The sequence below is a fragment of the Suillus paluster genome, assembly GCF_016628075.1.
Source record: "Suillus paluster strain FC165 chromosome Unknown EDB91scaffold_2, whole genome shotgun sequence".
NCBI lineage: Eukaryota > Fungi > Basidiomycota > Agaricomycetes > Boletales > Suillaceae > Suillus > Suillus paluster.
Window position 1 is genome coordinate 1,441,048 of NW_024537562.1, and position 18,460 is coordinate 1,459,507.

General features: G+C 49.7%; 5 protein-coding genes across 5 annotated transcripts; 2 read left to right on the top strand and 3 right to left on the bottom strand.

Moving 5' to 3' along the window:
* Positions 1–417: 417 nt before the first annotated feature.
* On the top strand, positions 418–1,172 carry EDB91DRAFT_284185 (uncharacterized protein). The gene is made up of 3 exons (XM_041326711.1): positions 418–440; positions 490–772; positions 837–1,172. The coding sequence occupies exons 2-3, from the start codon at positions 503–505 to the stop codon at positions 1,077–1,079; spliced, it is 513 nt and encodes a 170-aa protein (XP_041183977.1). The 5' UTR covers positions 418–440; positions 490–502; the 3' UTR covers positions 1,080–1,172.
* Positions 1,173–1,749: 577 nt separating this feature from the next.
* On the bottom strand, positions 1,750–4,492 carry EDB91DRAFT_1098085 (uncharacterized protein). Its single transcript, XM_041317090.1, has 20 exons — positions 4,431–4,492; positions 4,327–4,380; positions 4,227–4,274; positions 4,139–4,174; positions 4,062–4,083; positions 3,920–4,011; positions 3,842–3,862; positions 3,712–3,784; positions 3,641–3,649; positions 3,546–3,582; positions 3,375–3,493; positions 3,126–3,321; positions 2,989–3,072; positions 2,586–2,933; positions 2,470–2,532; positions 2,320–2,415; positions 2,252–2,261; positions 2,139–2,197; positions 1,980–2,086; positions 1,750–1,920 (listed from the first exon to the last, which is right to left on the bottom strand). The coding sequence occupies exons 1-20, from the start codon at positions 4,486–4,488 to the stop codon at positions 1,788–1,790; spliced, it is 1,665 nt and encodes a 554-aa protein (XP_041183978.1). The 5' UTR covers positions 4,489–4,492; the 3' UTR covers positions 1,750–1,787.
* Positions 4,493–8,497: 4,005 nt separating this feature from the next.
* EDB91DRAFT_284361 (enhancer of polycomb-like-domain-containing protein) lies at positions 8,498–12,393 on the top strand. The gene is made up of 6 exons (XM_041326712.1): positions 8,498–8,526; positions 8,615–9,056; positions 9,182–9,679; positions 9,730–9,939; positions 9,992–10,498; positions 10,546–12,393. Exons 2-6 carry the CDS (start codon positions 8,880–8,882, stop codon positions 12,178–12,180), a joined length of 3,027 nt encoding a protein of 1,008 aa, XP_041183979.1. The 5' UTR covers positions 8,498–8,526; positions 8,615–8,879; the 3' UTR covers positions 12,181–12,393.
* A 1,478-nt stretch (positions 12,394–13,871) lies between these two features.
* On the bottom strand, positions 13,872–14,326 carry EDB91DRAFT_1242466 (uncharacterized protein; the record flags this gene model as incomplete). The annotated part of the gene is made up of 5 exons (XM_041322187.1): positions 13,872–13,883; positions 13,954–13,999; positions 14,051–14,124; positions 14,180–14,218; positions 14,270–14,326. The coding sequence occupies 5 exons, from the start codon at positions 14,324–14,326 to the stop codon at positions 13,872–13,874; spliced, it is 228 nt and encodes a 75-aa protein (XP_041183980.1).
* A 1,550-nt stretch (positions 14,327–15,876) lies between these two features.
* On the bottom strand, positions 15,877–18,397 carry EDB91DRAFT_1234000 (permease family-domain-containing protein; the record flags this gene model as incomplete). Its single annotated transcript, XM_041321158.1, has 13 exons — positions 15,877–16,192; positions 16,246–16,468; positions 16,523–16,699; positions 16,755–16,818; positions 16,871–17,069; positions 17,127–17,208; positions 17,247–17,336; positions 17,494–17,588; positions 17,648–17,727; positions 17,786–18,007; positions 18,133–18,162; positions 18,226–18,306; positions 18,365–18,397. 13 exons carry the CDS (start codon positions 18,395–18,397, stop codon positions 15,877–15,879), a joined length of 1,692 nt encoding a protein of 563 aa, XP_041183981.1.
* Between the last annotated feature and the right edge of the window lie 63 nt (positions 18,398–18,460).

Consider the following 18,460-nt stretch of genomic DNA (forward strand, 5'->3'; position numbering starts at 1 on the left):
AACTCCACCCTCTCAAAGACGTACGCCAGACTGGTCACGAGTCTGAGTTGAAATGCGGAATAGGCCTCGAGTTGTTGAATTAACATCTGTCATGGACACGAGATTTGTTTTCATCGCAATTTGTTCAGCACTTCTGGCCCAGAGTGTGTCACGCACTGCCCCGTGAACGAACTGATTGACTATCATCTGACTATGTAGACGTGGTTCCCTGGATTATACGAAGGCCTGGGTGCGCACGGGACGACCTTTTCTTCTGAGGGCGCACGATGGCCGCCTCTTGGGGGTTAGGTCTGTGCCCAGACACCGCGGAGACTCCACTTATTTCATTTTCTTCAGACTATACATGTCCGCACTATACTCAAGACAGGGGTTGCCTGGAGGTTTAAAAGCAAGAGTCATTGCATGCTCAACAGCCATCGCATCAACGACCTTCTACAAAGGTGAGTCCCAGTTAACAACGCATCCACGGTTCACTCATTCATCTTCACGGGTTGTAGCAACCATGTCCGAATCAGCAGCCATGTGTGAGTCAGCAACTAGCACCTCAGACCTTCTGCCTACCAACTTCGTCGGGACCGCCATGGCCGCCGTGCAAAATGAGGACGGAAAATTCCGCATCTACTTCCAGAACAAAGACTACCAGATCTTCGAAATGTCGTTGAATGACCCAAAGAGCACGGTACACACCCTCCTCAAACTCACCACTAGTGGCATGCCCGCTGCTCGTATCAACACACCCATCGCAGCGGTGGCGTGCAAGGACTTGCGAGAGGTACGAGCCTTCGAGGCCAGCCGTTCCGTGCCTCGTAATCTCATTCTCACTTTCGCCATAACAGATTCGCGTGTATTACATCACTGTGACTAGTAGGGTGCAGGAAATTTGCCACACCCAGGGCAAAGGTTGGGTCAAAGGTGCGACCTTGGGCACCGCAGCCGAGAACAGCTCCTGCTTGTATGCGCAACAGCGAAACGCCCATGATCTCTCGATCAGGGTCGGGTTTCAGTGCTCCACTGCTCCTCAGACTATCACAGAAGCTTGTTACAATGAGCACCAGGGGTGGAAGAATCGTGTCTTGTAAACTGGGAGAGAATATTAGCGTACGTCACCTCGTATGCCAAGGAAACAAGTGTATTTGAGATTACGTGCAGAATTGTATGTTGTGCGTTGTATGTAGGTTTGCAATGCTACGTCGTGTTGAGGACGTTATGACCAGAGCAAGATATCAGTATTGAACTCTTAAGTAAGAATTGAGGCGACGAAAGGATTATCTCCGTCTTGGAAAGAGGAGTCCAGGATTGCGATCGAGGAAACCCTCCATTGAGTAGCGTGGTTGGTGAATTCTTTTGCAAAAATACCGGCCATCATTGACACTGCAGCACGCGCGTACTGTCAACCTTTTTGCACATAGCTGTAATGCATGCGAGAGCGAAGCTCCCATAACCAAGAACCAAGTATGCGATCCAGTTCCTTCGCAACTTTGGTGGCGCGCCACCCTTTCGCATGACCATGTCCGCACAATCCGCTCTCCTCCAGTAAAAAACTGTACACGTCGTACATATGAGGAACCGGACACTGTAACCTTAAGACAACCTAAGACAACGTACACGGACCGACAAGCTCGGAGGCGACTATTGGGTGTTACAACATTCCAAGAGGTACTTTAAAGTTTAGCGCGTTCGGACGACCTAGAACCCTGAATCGCCCCTCCAGAGAATACAAGAACATTGTAGCTTTCCGCGATGAGTCCGGAGCCACCATATGCGATATTAGCTGTAAGAGAGGGCGATTAAGACAAGGTTCCAGGAGTACCGAGTACCCACTGACCATGGTTATTGTATTTGACTGTGCCACAAAGAACGCCTCCCTTCAATGACGCCTGGGCAATTAAAAGGGGCTCTCCGTCCGCCTCCCTTCCCCCACTAGATAATCGGATATGATGTTAGGAAAGAGAAGACACTCCGTTGCGAGGTGGACCCACCGTACGGGAACAGCGCCGCCCAATTTCTCGTAAGAGAACAGGCCGTCAACGTGAACCCAGCGAACCGAATTCTTATCACCCACGAGACGTTCAAATTCGCCAGAAATCTGACAAGGAACTTGTGACAAAGTGCAGGTCAAGATGCTGGAGTAGACATACGACGATTTCTTTGTTGCCGTAGCTGATCCACATAGACTGCGAAGAAGCTTTGCCTGGATCTTGTGTGAAAGAAAGGTCAATGTTTTGGGAAATGTGCCAGTATCGGAACTTACGAAGACCGCTCTAGAAAGTTGCCCACCATAAGTCAGACTGCTCAAAGGGCATTATTGATTTAGCTTACCGCATACGGAGCACGTGCAATATAGAGGAGCTCGCCATTTGCCTCATGACCTCCCTCAATGGCTGTAGGTGGTAGTAAGCCCAGGGTACCGACAGTCTTCCGTGCCACGCGTTGTTAACCTAAGAATAGGAAAAGAATGAGGCCTCTTACCCAGTGGACCGGAGACTGGATGACATTGCCTGGATTACCAAAGATAGGCGTTGGGGCGCCAATCTGCGGAGCAGGGACGATGAGAAAATGGAGGAGAACGGCTCTGCGTCACGCACTGGCTGCTTATCCCAGTTTTCCTTGCAATGTGCCTCGAAATCGTTCAAAGGAGGATAGGTCGGACGGAATCCCGGATGGAATACCTGCTGAAACACTAGGCCGGCACTGGTCATATAGTTCGGGGACACCAGTTGCTGAGGAGAGAAGTTGAGACTCTGGTGGAATGTAGAGAACTTGGTGATGTCTTTGTGTTCGAGACGGGTCTCGTGGCCGAGCACGGGCCGCTCAACGAAAGGGGTCTCCATGTACGAGTTGTGGGGCTGAGAAGTTCCCCAGGGTTCGGGGTTCGGCTGCCTGGTCGATCTCAAGTACACGAGGTCTAGGTCAATGAAGGACGTGATCTCTCCCTACAGGTCAATAAACAACTGGGAGATCATGCGCCAATCAAAGAACTTCACGCACCGCCATCCAGAAAAGGGCGATGTCTTGAAGTTCGCGACGCTCATAACCACCACCTACGTCGGCGTGGGCTCCCGGGAACCATACCTGCGACGACATCAACGCCGAAGCTAGGAGTTACTGCGCATCGAGGCATTCACCTGTTTCAGAATCTGCTTAGGGGCCAATTTCTCCTGAGGCGTGGACCACAAGGTAGGCAAGAATTCTTTTCTATTCTCGTGGAGCGAAATTGCGTGAAGTGCGATCTCGACTGTTGCCGGAAGTTCAGCATCACTGAACGCGAGCGCATCGATGGTATCGAAAACCGACCCAACCGTATCCCACACACCCACGCACCTTTCCCAGCGATTGAGCAATGAATGGAAAGACGTAATCTCAGAAATTCTTACTTGATTGTTGGATGCCGGGTGCCGTCTGGGATAGTAGGGGTAGGATGCTTGTCCATGAGTTGACGCCAAATCAGGAAGAATTGTCCAAGATTTTCTCGTGTCAGCAACCCAATGTGATCCTACAATGTTCGTATGATGCGAAAAGAATTTATGTTGGTTCGAATGACTCACAATCAACCCAGCCAGCTTTCTCGCCGTGTAGGCGCCTCTGAACGGCCATCTTGCAGGTTAAAGACAGGTCTCGCGAGAAATGTGGCAAACATCACCTGGAAAACCTAGCGAATGATAAATCAGCGTGTGTGAGATCAAATCCAAAACTAACTGGGTTAATACTCACCCAAAGATACAGATCTCATCTCCATCTTCAAAATTCTGAGCGACGAATGCATATGCGTCACGAATTTTGCTCGCTGAAGAGCATGGATACCCATCAACACCTCGTTATCTGGAAGAAACAGTGGACTCACCGACTGCGGTGCCCAGTGCCTCTGAGTTACACGATGATTCCGTAAGTTCGGGAACCCTCCCAACTGCTGGCTACTCACGCAACGCTGTAGTCCCTAATACAGGATCTCCCGCGAAATTGGCCTCCGTACCGACTCCGCTTTGATAAAAGACGATCTGCTTCTTGTCGCCGCTACGCGGACGTCAGAGAAGTTGTTGGAGGGGCATGAGCAAAGCGCTCACGAGCGAGGTTTGACGGATCGTGCTTGGAGTTATTGTATTGTCAGGCTGAACTTATGAAACAACTAGTGATAGCTTACCAAGGCGGACAACATTCGTTGGGAACTTCCCGACAGCTAGTACACGCTACTTGAGTAGATATTATGGGGATCCGATGAATTTTCTTACGCATCTCTAACAACATTGTCTCTGCGATATTGGTAGCCATGCGTTCAACTTGTATAGGAAATCAGCTTCCGACGGAAAGGGTGAACAAATATTTACCGACCAGCATTCTCGACAACTGCTATTATATCGCCTCCGATGGACTGAGCAGCGGGAACTGGGGCTCGATTCGTTAGACGATGTCAATTATCAAAATACTCTCCTTACTGCAATTACCGTCCATGCCGGTCCCATCACAGAAGATGAGTAACATCTTCGAAGACATTTTGCTGCTGAATGGTAGAACCACTCGAAACAGTAAGCGTTGAGACGACGTGATGAGGGAGTGACTTACTTCGTCACGATAGATGCTCCGTCGATCTGGAGGAGTGATATCCACAGTCTACGGAATCGATAAGAATCAGATCATCTGTTACATGGACTTATACATACTGTGAGATTTATACACTAGCGAAGAGCTCAGTAGTTGTTAGGAACAATACTATATTGACAAAGTACCTAGCAAAAAGCTAAGTGTGCATCAGTAAGTGCAAGTACGAGATACGAGATACAGGCATACACACCTTAGTAGTTGTTAGGGACAATACTGAGGTGTTGACATGGGACACGACGATTTAAAGTACGAACGGTAGCGCTTAGCTAATGGAACCGGAGGCTCGACTTGCGGAAGAATCCATAAGGTACAAGAAGCCCAAGACGTATGGCGGCATCGAAGGTGCAAGATAACTTAATAGCGCAAGAATGGTAATACTGAAGCCAACAAGATTGAGCAAGAACGGCGTTCTGCATGCTACTAGTGTGAATTTAGTGATGCGCCGGCCTTGGCTTGCCCTTAAAGCAGGCCTGTGGGCGGACAGGTCGGGTTTTCGAGCAACGCTTTCGTGTGACCACGCCCTCGGTAATCACTTGGAAGGGGAATAATCACAGCAATCATTGCCTTGCTGAAGCCGCGCCTGTCCGTTCCTTCAGTCCCGGCCAAATTAACGCATGACATGAAAACAGGGCGGTAAATCACGCCATGGGATTAAAATGGTTTAAGTTGCGAGTGGTCGGTATCAACAGAGTCACGATTTCGAACGGTCAGCTGACGCACATACCTGACGCAGTTGTATGTGACGACACTAACGTCAAGCACCGAACACCCACCCAGCGCCTCGCAGGCATGCAGGGAAACACCGTCAGGAACAGTATGGAGTTCTGACAGGTGGAGCATTTGACTGATAGGCTTCAGTAAGTGCGGACTACTGTTCGGATCCCATTGGACCCTGAAAAAGAGGTCAGCAAAGCTACAGAAAATACAATCCAACCTACATGATTGAAACCAAATGGACACCACAGATATCAGTCAAGAACATCACGCAGGGTGCAGAACAGTTCACCTTGACAGATGACCTTTTGGCAGCGCAGAGCCGGGAAATTGATGTTCCAATTTGATCGGATTGAACCAGTCCACGCCCACAGGCACTCGCAACCTTCTCCCGCGCTTTGTTCGTTCTTCGGGATTGGCCGCCACTGTATCGCAGCTTTGTAGCGGCGTTTGTTTGTCAGCAGCCGGACTAAGTATGTTGTTCTCAATTGCATCTTGTGATGTTTGCCCAAGGTATTATAGACATAGCTTATTACGCAGCACAAAGGACTTGTATTCCGTCTCATATATACTACAGTCCATTGGCCGCAATCATAAATGAGTCACATCAACTCGACAAAGGGAAGGCCAAAACTACGTTAATTAAGTTGCAAGTCAGCATTCAAAGTGAATGAATATGAATGAAATACATAGCAATGTACGTGATCAGCGCGGCGGTGCGCCGCCGAAGTGGATTGCAACAACGGACGCGAAGTCCGGAACCTTTTCTGACCCGCGAGCAGATGGATCCGGTCCCTGTCGTGAACCTTTCCACAAAAATCGTTCAGCGTGAGTCACAGGTTGTTAATACTTTGGGCTCACTCCGTCAATTTTCACCACAATCCCATCGTTCGCTTCCATTTCTGCATTGCTGTTTGGCGCCTCCCTTGTTTCATATTCTTGCGCGATAAGGAGAAAAGGGCTTGGAAACAAACGTGTGTACAGAAATTTTAGCAAACCTTTCGTTATGACACTGCAGCCACATACAGTGACATACTAATATGCGGACCTGGATCAGATGGTAACTTGTACCGTAAGTGGCATATATTGCAGCTGGTAGGAAGCTTGATCAGAAATACATTTAGTTGTGACAGACGAAACTCACCTTGTAATTCACGCGCTGTAGATTACGCCTCTAGATGTGCAGGAAGAGCAGCTTGCTTCGGTAAAGATGTCTTCATTGCCCGATCTGGGAGGGATGTAAATACTTGGACCAGCGCGCAAGGTAGTCAGGGTCATGAGTAAGATCCCGGGCTCCAAAGGACAATAGTTAGATTCTGGGGAGAGAAATAAAATGTCAACGGTTCTATGAGTTATTGTTCGGAACGTTCGGTAAAGAGGTCGTTATCGCCCGAACAGGGAGGGATGTAAGACTTGGGATCAGCACTTAAGGTAGTCAGGGCTCTCAGTGGATGTCCGACGAGTAAGATACCTCACTCCACAGGATAATAGGTAGGCTCCAGAACAAAAGAAACGGTCAACGGTTATATGGGTGATTATTGGGAACGACATGTACCAGGTAACCAGAGGCAGGCTAGATCATTGAGGACGCAGAGCATCGACCACAAGATTGGCTGCTAATCAGTTCACTGATCAAACTGAGGAACTTTCGAGCCAACATTATCTGAGACATCTTGGACCACGAGCCGTCTCGGTAGCACGACTGGCAATGAGAGATGAGTTCTTAAGTATTTTCCGGTCCTAGTGGTAAACTCGGTGTGAAAGGTGGATTGCTGTGACGGATAAACTGGGCTTTCGCACCGCGGCCTCTAAAACCGTTATAGCACAAGTGCGACCGCACTGGAGAAGTGCGTGATGAATGGTTGTGACACCTACAGTGAGACGCCGGAGGATTCTGCGCCACATTCGGGCACAGACCGAACAAACATCACATAGCTCCTCGAGCCTGTCTCATTGAGGCGACCGTGCACGGATAACACTTGTTCTAGTGTGTGGGCTGTCGATATGCACTGTGGGTAAGCTAGGGGCCTCAGTCAACCAGTAAGTTACCACTGATCAGTGAAGTGATTGACTTAGGCCAATTAGTTCAACCAGCATATTCGTTTTCGGAGCGGCCAGAAAGATATTATCCGTGATAATATTGACCAGAAAACAGCATTTGACTAGTCAGTTGAAGACTAGTACTGGTTGTCTCAAACGGACTTGTGAACAGAACAGCCTGAACCGGTTGTGGCTTGATGTGTGACAGTTATTACCCACGTGGCCGAGTGCAAGTGATGAGGAGGCGAAACAGCTTGTTTAGCTCATTCACTCTTCCCTTCCGCCATTCTCATCGTCATGCATGACGCTCTGCCATCTCTTCTCTTGCCATCTACCTCAACACTAACCTTTCTTCTAGGGTTCATCTGAAATATGATTTTTGGTACCAGTGTCTGGAATATTAATATCGAGCGAGGATCAGGGTGACGTCTCCTTACCTTGGGAATCGTTCAATAACGACGCTAACGAGTGTCTGTAGTTGGGATTGATGCCACGACGTTCTATAGAGCTCTCCAGTTAATACGGTGCTCTGCTGAGCATACTGGGTCACCGCAATCGGCATCCGATGTGTGCGATGGGAGCAGCGAGTGCGGTGGTGATTTCTGCAGCACTCCCACATTGCGATAGTGGTTCCAGTATTTTGTCTCTGCTGCCATTGCCTATATCTTACTGTTTGTGCATTTTGCGGACGTGCAGCGCTGCCCTCGTTTGTGAGTCAGTTCCACGCCTCCTCGTGCTTATCCGAAATGCACAGCTTTCTCATGGTTTCCTGGTGATCCTTGCAGGAAACATGCGCATATATCACGCAATCGGCATTTGCTTTTTTGCTTTCGCTTGGTGCCATTTGATTAGGTGACTTCAACCTGATATTGCTCTCACTGCGTGCAGAACTCGCCTGTTACCGGTCGGTGGCACGATGATAATTGATGAAAGTTGTGGACTGGAGCGCATATATCCTCACTTTACTTGACTGGTGCATGTGTCTTTGTCGTGGCCTGGAAATAGGTGAGAGTCGTATATCCTCGTTGCATGTGCCACTTCAGCTGATTATCTGATGTAGGATGCTCTTTGTATGTTCGTCGCCAAGGATTACTCATTGGATAAACGGTGTTGCTCAACCGTCGCAATTTTACAGAGAATTATCAATGTATTTCTTTTTTGGCGGCGCAATTAAAGGTGCGCGTTTCCAGTACTTCTCACAAAGACTTTCACCTAACGTCTCTTGTTCCTCCATCGTTTGTCGTGCCGCAACTCTGAATTCTAGCAGATATATAATAACTAGAGGATATCCTGTGTCCAGCTTGATCACTGACGTAGTTAGTGTATTAGTCCTGAGGAGATTGTTTGGTCAGGACAAACACCGGGGAAACCCTTAGTATTTGTCAGATTTTCTATTGTTTTATCTCGGGCCGAGGACTTTTTCGGCAAATTTCCGACCACGCCGCCGCTGCCACCGACGACGACGAGGAGCTTAACTGTAGAAGCCAGTCTCCCTTGAACCCATCTTCATCCTGCCACGTCTCCATGTCATGCCCCGCAACCCGAATCTGGGTACCTCGACCCTTCGAAACCGCAATCGAGTTACCAACAAGACACGTCTTAAGGTCATCCAAGGCAGCATCGATGCAGACCCTCTCGTTATCGATGAAGATGAGGAAAAGGCCAGGATTATTAGCACTGCTGGCGTGGACGCTGAGGACGCCAATGTGAGTCGTTTTCCCTTTCGCCGTCGCTTTCAACGCCCTTGTTGAAAACGCTGACGTGTCGCTTTCTCATTGGCTGGTGATCGTGGGAAATTCCTTATCGATGGCTGACTCATTTCCACCTTTAGGAGCATCACTTGCAGGCGGTACTGTCCGCCGCGTCCCACAGACACCAATCAGTTGGTCGCTCAACACGTGGGGAGAAGGCTGTCGCACCCGCTGCATATATTCCCACACCAGATTCCACTGGTATCGTCGACAACTATGAAGAGTTATATCCTCCGCAGCGGTGGGACGACCCAAGCGCGTACATCAGATCCTCAGAGACTGTCGATGAGGCAGTCTCAAATGCGCTCGTCGATGCGTTCACGTACTATATGGATGAGCGTGACAAGGAGTGGCTCGACAGAAACAACGAGGAGGCGCGTGGTGAAGGCACCAGTGCCCAGGGTGCTCTTTCAGCGGCTGGCACAACGACGCGCTCTGGCCTGTCCCAACGAAGTGCCAAGGCAAAAGGCAAGGAACCCGAGTCGACACAACCCTTTACTATCACAGAGGACGAGTTTGAACTTGTGATGGGCATCTTTGAGAAGGTGACCCACGAGAGGACGGAGTTCTTGCACCATGTAAGTTTAATGATCTGTTCACTGCGGTGCACCGCTCATTCTTGATTAAGGGACTCGAGTCCGGCATGACATTCCCTCCATTTACCGACTATCAAGAAGCGTTCTCCTCCCCATTACCACCCTCTATGTTTGCCACGTACGCAGTGCCAACGTGGATACCGCAACCTGCAGTACTACTGCGCTTGGCCAAAGTCATTTATCCTTACTGGCGTGATCGCCGCATCGAAAGAAAAGGCCATCGAATTATACCCATATTGAATGTGAGTACAATTCTATACTCGTATGAACAAAGTTGCTGAAGCCACTTTTCAGTACGATGAGTCGGACGTCTTCAACGAGTCGTATATTTGCTTCCGCCGCCGTGAGATTAAGGCTATCAGAAAGACTCGTGCCTCGCAGGCAACGTCATCCGATAAGCTTTTGCGGTTGCAGAACGAGTTGACGCAGGGTCTGGAGCTCGCGAAAACACTCCTTTCTCGGGAAAATCTCAAGCGTGACTACACACAGCAGACGCTGCAGGTGTGGGATAAGCGCTTCGAGTTTGCCGAGCTCAAGCGCAAATTTCCCTCGTTGGGTACGAAGGAGGACGAAGAGCTTCTACACGACAAGGAGAGAGTAGCGAAGAAGCCAAAGATCGAAGCCAATCGTATCACTGGTCTCAAGATACGTACCAGAGATAGCGGGGATCCAGGATCTCCGGCTGTTGCTGCCGAGGCATGTATCCGACCCAAGGAACGCATTAGCCTCATCAATGCAGCCATGGAACGTGACCTTGCGAGCCAAAAGGAACGAGACCACGGGTACGAAGATGTGGTGGAGGTAAGACTGCATAAAGTATATACTTCAGACGCTGACCATTCTTTCAGAACCCATACCAACGTCCGACGTTTTCCTTTCCGCGGCGCCACTGGAAGGCAATTTTTCCCTCGCGCTCGTCAGCATCATCACCAAATGTAGCAGACGAAGAACCGGAGCGCGTACGTTATGTCCGCCATCGTCTGACTCGTCTAGGCAATGCTACGATCGATCGTCGCGACGCCTTCATGCAACGTCTTGGAATTCGTGCTGACGACTCTATGTTCGCGCGACGACGACAAGCATTCGCACAGCGCAAGGATGCCATTGTGTCTGAGGAGGATGAGGAGGAGATGTCTGCTCGTCTGCGCGAGCGCTGGAGGTTTGATCAAGATGATGAGCCCACTGTTGGACCCGAGGGTGCCGATGAGCAGGACCGCGTCCTTATCGATGACTACGATCCAAAGTATCTCCGTCACATGATGACATTGTTGTCCGATCAAGACCATCAGTCCCTGACGACAGATAACACGATTGTTGTGACCATGGACGGCCGCCAACATTCTGTCACGCCATATCGACTTGGAGTGCAACCCCAGTATACTATCCGCCGCGATCAAAACGGCGTACAGAGGGTATATCCTGGAGGGATGCCGCTGTCAGCCACTCGTGCAGCCCCTGCAGGCATCCCAATGCCAAATGGTGTACCGATATCCATGCAGGCACATGTCAAAGCGATGCAACCGCCGTCTGCCATCCCGCAAATGCGCATCTCATCAAATGGGGGCATGCGTCCTCCAGTTGTCGGGAATATTGCATCCCCAAGTACGCCTGTTTCAGCTCAGCAGTCCTCCCCTCCCCGCACCGCCGCTTCCACGAACGGAGCCAACGGCAACCATTCTGGCACTCCTACGCCAGATGGCGATTCGGTCAGGCTGATCGCCGCACCCAATGGCATCGCCGCCACGACTCTCAATGGCACAGCACATCAGCCGACAGACGTGCAGATGTCCCCTCCTGCAGAACCTCCCCAGTCCAATCAGACTGGCTCACCAGCGCGTCTCAAGGCTGAGTCTCAGCACGTTCCGGTATCTGTCCCACTCAGTAGTTACCACATCCCTATGAACGGCTATGCCACCCTGCCTAATGGCACCGTCATGCAGGTGCCGCGACCGCCGAATGGCTTCATGCAGCAAGTGCAATCGTTCAAGATGGCGTTTGCACAGAACGCGGAGGGACGACCAACGCAGATTCCGTACCCGGGGCATCCCATACCTAATGGCACGCACTTTAATGTGCAGCTGGGTGGCCAAAACCTTAACATCAAACTTCCTCAGGGACGGCAGTGGCCTGGCGTAGCATCGCCTCATCAGCAGCCCGCGCAGCTTAACTCGGGGCAAGAGGGTTCGCCGAGCCCTCATATTGCGCCGGGCAATCTACCTGCGCGCACGCCGTCTGCCAATGGTATGCGAACCGCGAACCGTGCTGGGAGCATTAGTGTTCCTCAGCAGGTCAGTCAACTACTACCAAATCAGTATGCCATGTCGCCCCATATGCAACACAACAGCCCATCTCCACTACCGTCCTCCATCCCCTTGCCTTCCCACCAGTCCCCCCCTCGCCCGCCGCCCACCCCGACCATGAAAATGGCTTCCCCGTCTCTGCAGCACCAGCAGGTAGTACAGAGTTCGCAAGGCGGATATTAGTGTATACCACTGGACGTTGTGCAATCGGGTTCATGCGCGCTTATCTTTCCTGCGATCCCTGACATTACCATTTCGTTTATACTCTTTCCGCTCTGTTTTGGTTACAATATCACTCCGTTTTATGTGCTTTCCAGTTATGTATTATTGTCGCAATTTGAGGCATTTTCAGTCTTGCACCTACTAGAGCGGTGCTAGCGAGGCACACGGTCGTGGCAACACGATAGCTTTAAAAGCTTACACATCGGGATTGTTATGGTGTAGGTGAGTGAGTGCGTTGGTGATGTGGGTATTCTCAGGTTTGTTCCCGCAGCCGTTGCTGACCCATGTACATGCGCCTACATCTCTCGAACGTTTCATATCGACGTTTCATATCTGCGCGAAGCAGTCGTCACCGGTGAGTTGCAGATGATGGATCCACTGTGCTCGAAGTCGCACGCCCCTTCGTTAGAACACATCGGTAGGCAGATATCAGCGCTCTTGAATTTGTATGGAGGTGTGTGCTATGCCGCAATGTCTCACCTTTAGCGCACAACTTGCAAGTATGCTTGCTGTTGGCTGATGCGTTGGAAACGTACAGATGTGGTTTAGTGATGGTATCGTGCAAGTATTTCCTGTGGAAGCACAGTCAATTCAACAGAATGATCACGACGTTCTTTCAATTGACACATCCAAGACACCAAACACATGACTCAGAGCGCTGCCTGTAGGAAGGTCTCTCGTGTCTAATGCACCTGAGTGGTGACCGCCTCGCGTGTTTCCACCCAGTTTGAAGGTAGCCTCCGTACACTACTGTTGAATACATCCCGCAGTCTCCACGTCAGTCAGCATTGTTATGACTCTACGTGAACTTGCTCTCACCGACACACAGTTGCAGGCCTCGTGAAGTGATGATTGATTCAATCGTCCTAATCGATAGCCATGACACTCAATTTCGCTTCGCTGAGCGTAAGTCGCAGCAATCCAATCCAATCCAATCCGTTTCTTTTCCCTGACTTTGCTCGCAGACCGCGATGGCAGGTGGTGGATTATTCAGGGCGTCATCAGCGCACAACCAAATAAGCTGGCTCCTAAGCTAGTGATCAGTACCACGAAAGGGTGCAGCTTGTTTTACCCCGACGTCATCGGAGTTCTGAGCCCAACTCTTCGCGCCTCGTTCAACGTAGTGTGAACTTCACTAGGTTTCGGATATGTGAAGAACCACAGGGCGCATGTGGGCAGGAAAATGGGGACGGTACTATTGGATTTCGGCGTTCGCTAAGGAACTCGGGTGACCGAACTACAAAGAGACACGCCAAGTATTGAGAGGTCGACCTGTCATAGGTCATACATGAGACTAACAATATTAATTAATAGAGGGATGTGTTTGTGAGCAGTTTACGACTCAGCGTGTGTAACGAACTGTATACACATGTTATGTGTGTGGGTGTAGGATTACTTGAACGGATCCAGCGCCCTAGACCTTAGCTGGCAACTTCGCAACTTGAACTTCATGCATTCAAAAGGCCATAGTAAACCGTGATTCTGGTGAACTAGTAGCTTGCAAGTCCTGGGATATCTGTTGCTATGTAATAGACTTGACTACCTAGGTGCCTGCCGCAGGCCTGCAGGGACTGTGGATTCTATAGGCCGCCGTGGCTGACTGTCAGTGGAGTACAAGTATTCGGCTGTCTGTCGGAAATGTTGTGTTTTACTCATGTGCTTATCTAAGAAGTCCAGCTAGAATAATAATTCACATCGTGAATCGCATAGACAGTCGAGCAAGAATAAACTTACACCCTTCCTCTCGACCATGCGGTTGAAGTATCCGGCAAAGCCAGCCCTGTATTTAACGTCAGTCGTGATGCCCATCCCCCACGGGCAAACTACCTACGTGGTCGTCTTGGCGGGGTCGGGCCTTACAGGCTGACCGGTCTTCTCGCGGTGGTCATTGTAGGCTTCCGTTGCCTATGATAAAATTTTCGCAATCGGAAGATTGATAAGGGGGAGGAATGGAACTCACGTCGTAAAAAGCGGTCGCCTGGTGAGGTGCATTACCAACCTGAGATGCTCGCGGTCAGATAAAGTATGCACTGAACAAGCAATAGATTACCCGGTCATAAGCGTCCGAGTCAGCAAGACCATCATCCTCGTGGTGGCCGTAAAGCATGATGGTGAGGAAGTAGTAGTACAGATGCTAATGATTACTGGGTCACCAGTCTATGTACCGGTGTGAAGCGTTGTCACTGCGCATCACCGTTGATACTGTTTGGCAGCACCGCAGCAGTGGCCACGGCACTTGGCATCCCTATAGCAAGTTACTTTGGCGCAGCATCCCTGATCCCGGACCTTTGATGCCCCGACTCGGAAAGTTGCTTGCAAGTTGTTGCACAGGTTGCCATGCATCGGACGTAATTGCATCCTGGATGCTCTGATGCTCTCTGATGCACCTCCATTAACGATGAAGACGAGGGTTTAAATTACTAAACATTGCAGGTCACTAATATGAATAGGAGTTGCGTCTAAGTGTAGAGTTTAGCTTGACCTGAAATTGTCCTCCTGGCGATGTTGCTGATGTACCACCAGGGCATAAGATTTATCTTCTGTTACATCGTTTGTCCGTCTGATAACCTTCATTTAAGAGAAGTGGTCTTCACAGGGACCATTGGGAACAAGTCCAAGGTAGCTAGCATCGTGAATTACACTCAGAAGAACGTGCAAGGCATGTCATTTCTTCCTCCCAGCGTGCTGTATATACGTGTGCTCATACTTAAACAGCGGACGAACCGGAGTCATCCTGGTTCTCGGCGTCCTCTTCGCGTGGATCCTCTTCTAGCCTTGGATTCAGGACACTGTCAGGCAACACCAGTACACCCCGAAAGGGACGCTTTCGCGCAATCCCAACGCCGTATCACGCTGGCAAGACACGAGTAGTGCCCGTCTGCGCAGCAGATACACATCGCCTGGGTTGCATCTCCTTTGATAGAAACCTTTTGCAGCCGATACCAAGCGTCGGCACAGAAGTCTGCATCTTCAAGGATCTTTTTATGAACGAGCACATCTTCCCTGGTCTTGACACCTCCTGCTTGTTCAGGTAGATCATCGCCCAAGCCGGCAATTTTACCACTGACATACTTTCTTGTAGCATGGACTCAACCATATCACTCGTTTCACAAAACCCTCCCACTAACATGGTCCGGGAAGATCAGACGAGCGCGCTTAAAAACATATAAGATAATAGTACGTAATGCTCAGGGGACATTCCATTGCTAGCCTTGCAACTACTGAGCATTTCTTCAGCGTCAGCGCTCTCATCATACATATCAAGAACCAGTGAGGCTAGTGCCATCTATAATTTAAAGAAATACATATACATTTATACTCCAGAAAGGGTCAGAGAAGAACCAAGTGTCCATGGCGTATTCTATAGTAACGCAATGTATACAGAAAAAATCCGCCGGACCCTGCGAGAAGCCTAGCAAGAGGTTTTACCACAACAGCAAAAGAAACAAAGTCGATCAACAATGCACAATATATGCGACACGTACAATATTTGCAACCAATAGATAGAAAAATAGACACTAAAAGAGTGGAAGCGTCGTCGCGAGGTCCGAGGCGAGGCGAAGCGAGGGGGGGGGGGGGGGGAGATAGCATAGAGAGGATATCGCAAAATCGGCAAAGCACGACAAATGTACCACAACAAGCAACGAGAAGCTCATTTTATTTTTCGTGGAAAGTCAACTTCTGGGGCGTGCGAGCCGTCTCCTGCGACGTCGTGTCGACTGAGATGTTTGAGTGATGGCGCTGGCGCACCTGGAACGCGTATTCGGAGGGCGATTCCTCTATGAGCTGAGTGTTGCGATTGATCAAGATTTTGATCCAGGTGGGCACGATGCCGCCGGGAGGGACGACCCAGGGCTCGGACGCGTCGTAGTTGGGTGGCATGATTGTGTTGTTGGAGAGCTTGGCAACTATCCACACGAACCCGTTGATGATGACATAGGAGAACACGCCGACGATGACGCCGTATGCGATACTGTTCCTTGCTGTCAGTATCTTGAACCATCAGAAAAACGTCAAGGAACTCACTTGTATGAGAGAGGGATGAAAAGGATAGTGAGGAATGCAGGGACGGCATCGCCAACATAGTCCCAGTTGATATCGCGCACGTTGCGAATCATGAGAGAGCCAACAACAACAAGTGCGCCACCGGTGGCCCAGGGAGGGATGGAAGCGAATATGGGCGCGAAGAAGACAGAGACGAAGAAGAGGAGTCCAGTGACGATGGCGGTGATACCTGTCTTACCCCCCTCTGCGCGCTGAATCAGATCCTGAAGACATATTCAAGAAGGCATGATGTTCGTACCAGCAATACCAGTGGCGCTCTCAATGAATGCCGTGACGGGACTTGTACCCACGAGTGCGCCCATGGAGATGGAGAAGGCATCAACACAATATGCGATGGTAGAGTTTTCAAAGTCAAGGGTGACAGGATCACGAAGACCAGCGAATTTAACCATAGAGTAAAGAGTACCAGTGGTGTCTTAACCAAACGTTAATTCCAGACGTGGTTCGATGTCATCAGTTGAAACACTCACCCAAGATATCGACATAGAGGAAGGTGACGAGTGCGTACCACACCCTTCCATTACCATAGTTATACTTCACAGCGAGACATGAGCTCAGTTCCCTAGAAGGGCAGGGTTTCACTTACATCTAGTGCATTGCCAACATGTTTCAAGGGGTGCCAAGTAACGACTTGTTGGAAGAACTCGAACAGCTGATCACCGGAGTCGGTGTGTGGGAAGTAGGTGACGGAAGTGTTGCGCGGCCAAGAGATGACGGAAGTGATGAAGATACCGATTAGAAGGGAGCCCTTGACACGATATAGCATCAATAGGATCGTGAGGATACTGGTTTAGGGTTATGCCGTAAGTCCAAAGGAAGATAAGACAGCGGACCGTACATACCCGCCGGTAAAGATGCCAAGCCATACGGTAGGACTGCGCAGTACTTGGGTTCCACAAAAGTACGGCATGTTAGGCAGCCAATCTACAAACGTAGATTGTCAGACTGGAGGGTGATGGAACCATATGGAGTAAGGGTACCTGACTCGAGACAGCCACCAAGGCCAACGAGGTTGGTGGTGTCACCTCCAATCACATTCAAACCACCAGATGCTGTGCGAAAATGATAAATAAAGAAGACCAATGAGAAAGGAGATGTGTGGACGAACTTAATCCGATGAAGCTGTGTAGCAACGAACAATGATGGGTGTATCAGTGTCAAGTATCATTAATCAGAGGAGCGAATAATAAACTTACGCAATGTAGATACCAATACCAGCACCGACGGCAAGGACAAGGGATTGCGGCATAATGCGAGCAAGCCATTGACGCAAGCCGAGAAGGGACAGGATGAAGAAGATCCATCTGCAGAAGGGATAAAATTATATTTAATGAATGGAGCTCCACGGGAGAAATAGACGTGCCCTTCCAAGAAGACAGCAGCGAGTGCTTCCTGATAAGTAATAAATCCACTGCCGTGATAACCAACGACAGAGTATGTGAACTGTGCAAACGGTGTTAATGAAGATGCCTAGTCATTGGGCGGGCGCCGATGGACGTACATAGGCATTAAGTCCCATTCCTGGAGCCATACCGACAGGTAAATTCGCAAGGGCACCCATTAAGACTGATGCCAGAGCAGACATGGCTGCTGTGGAAGTAATGAGATCTTGTTTCACCTCTTGAATGCATTGAAGATATGTCGGATCAGTGGCACAGTTATTGGCTGCTTCACAGACACAGGTTCCTCCAGAGTCTGATAAAATAGAAGCGTTGACCGAGATCTTGGAAGGATAGATTAATTGAACTCGTTATCTTGACTGTGACAAGTAAAACATACGATGTATGCCATGGCAGCCTGAGATGGGAGTTAACAAAATAAACTCAACGGTGAAAAAATAATTCTCACCCAGGTCGTTATACCTGCACGAATATCTGTCTGATGGACACAAATGTTGTTAGACTACGAGGTATACAGGAGTGACAAGTAGCAGTAACGAACCATAAAGCGTGAACCTTCGCGCTCACGGGCATGACCAGAGCCCTCCAAGCGGAACCATCGTCCAACTGCAGAGTCAGCAACCTAAGAAGAGGAGGTTATTGAATTAGGATAGGAAGGGAGGTGGGGGTGATCAACGAACCTGGGCGTTCAGCCTGTCGGCGAAAGTGAGCATTTGGACAGAGGTAGGGAAAAAAGAGGGTAAGATAAAGAGGGCGCTATATAACAAGTAAGAGAT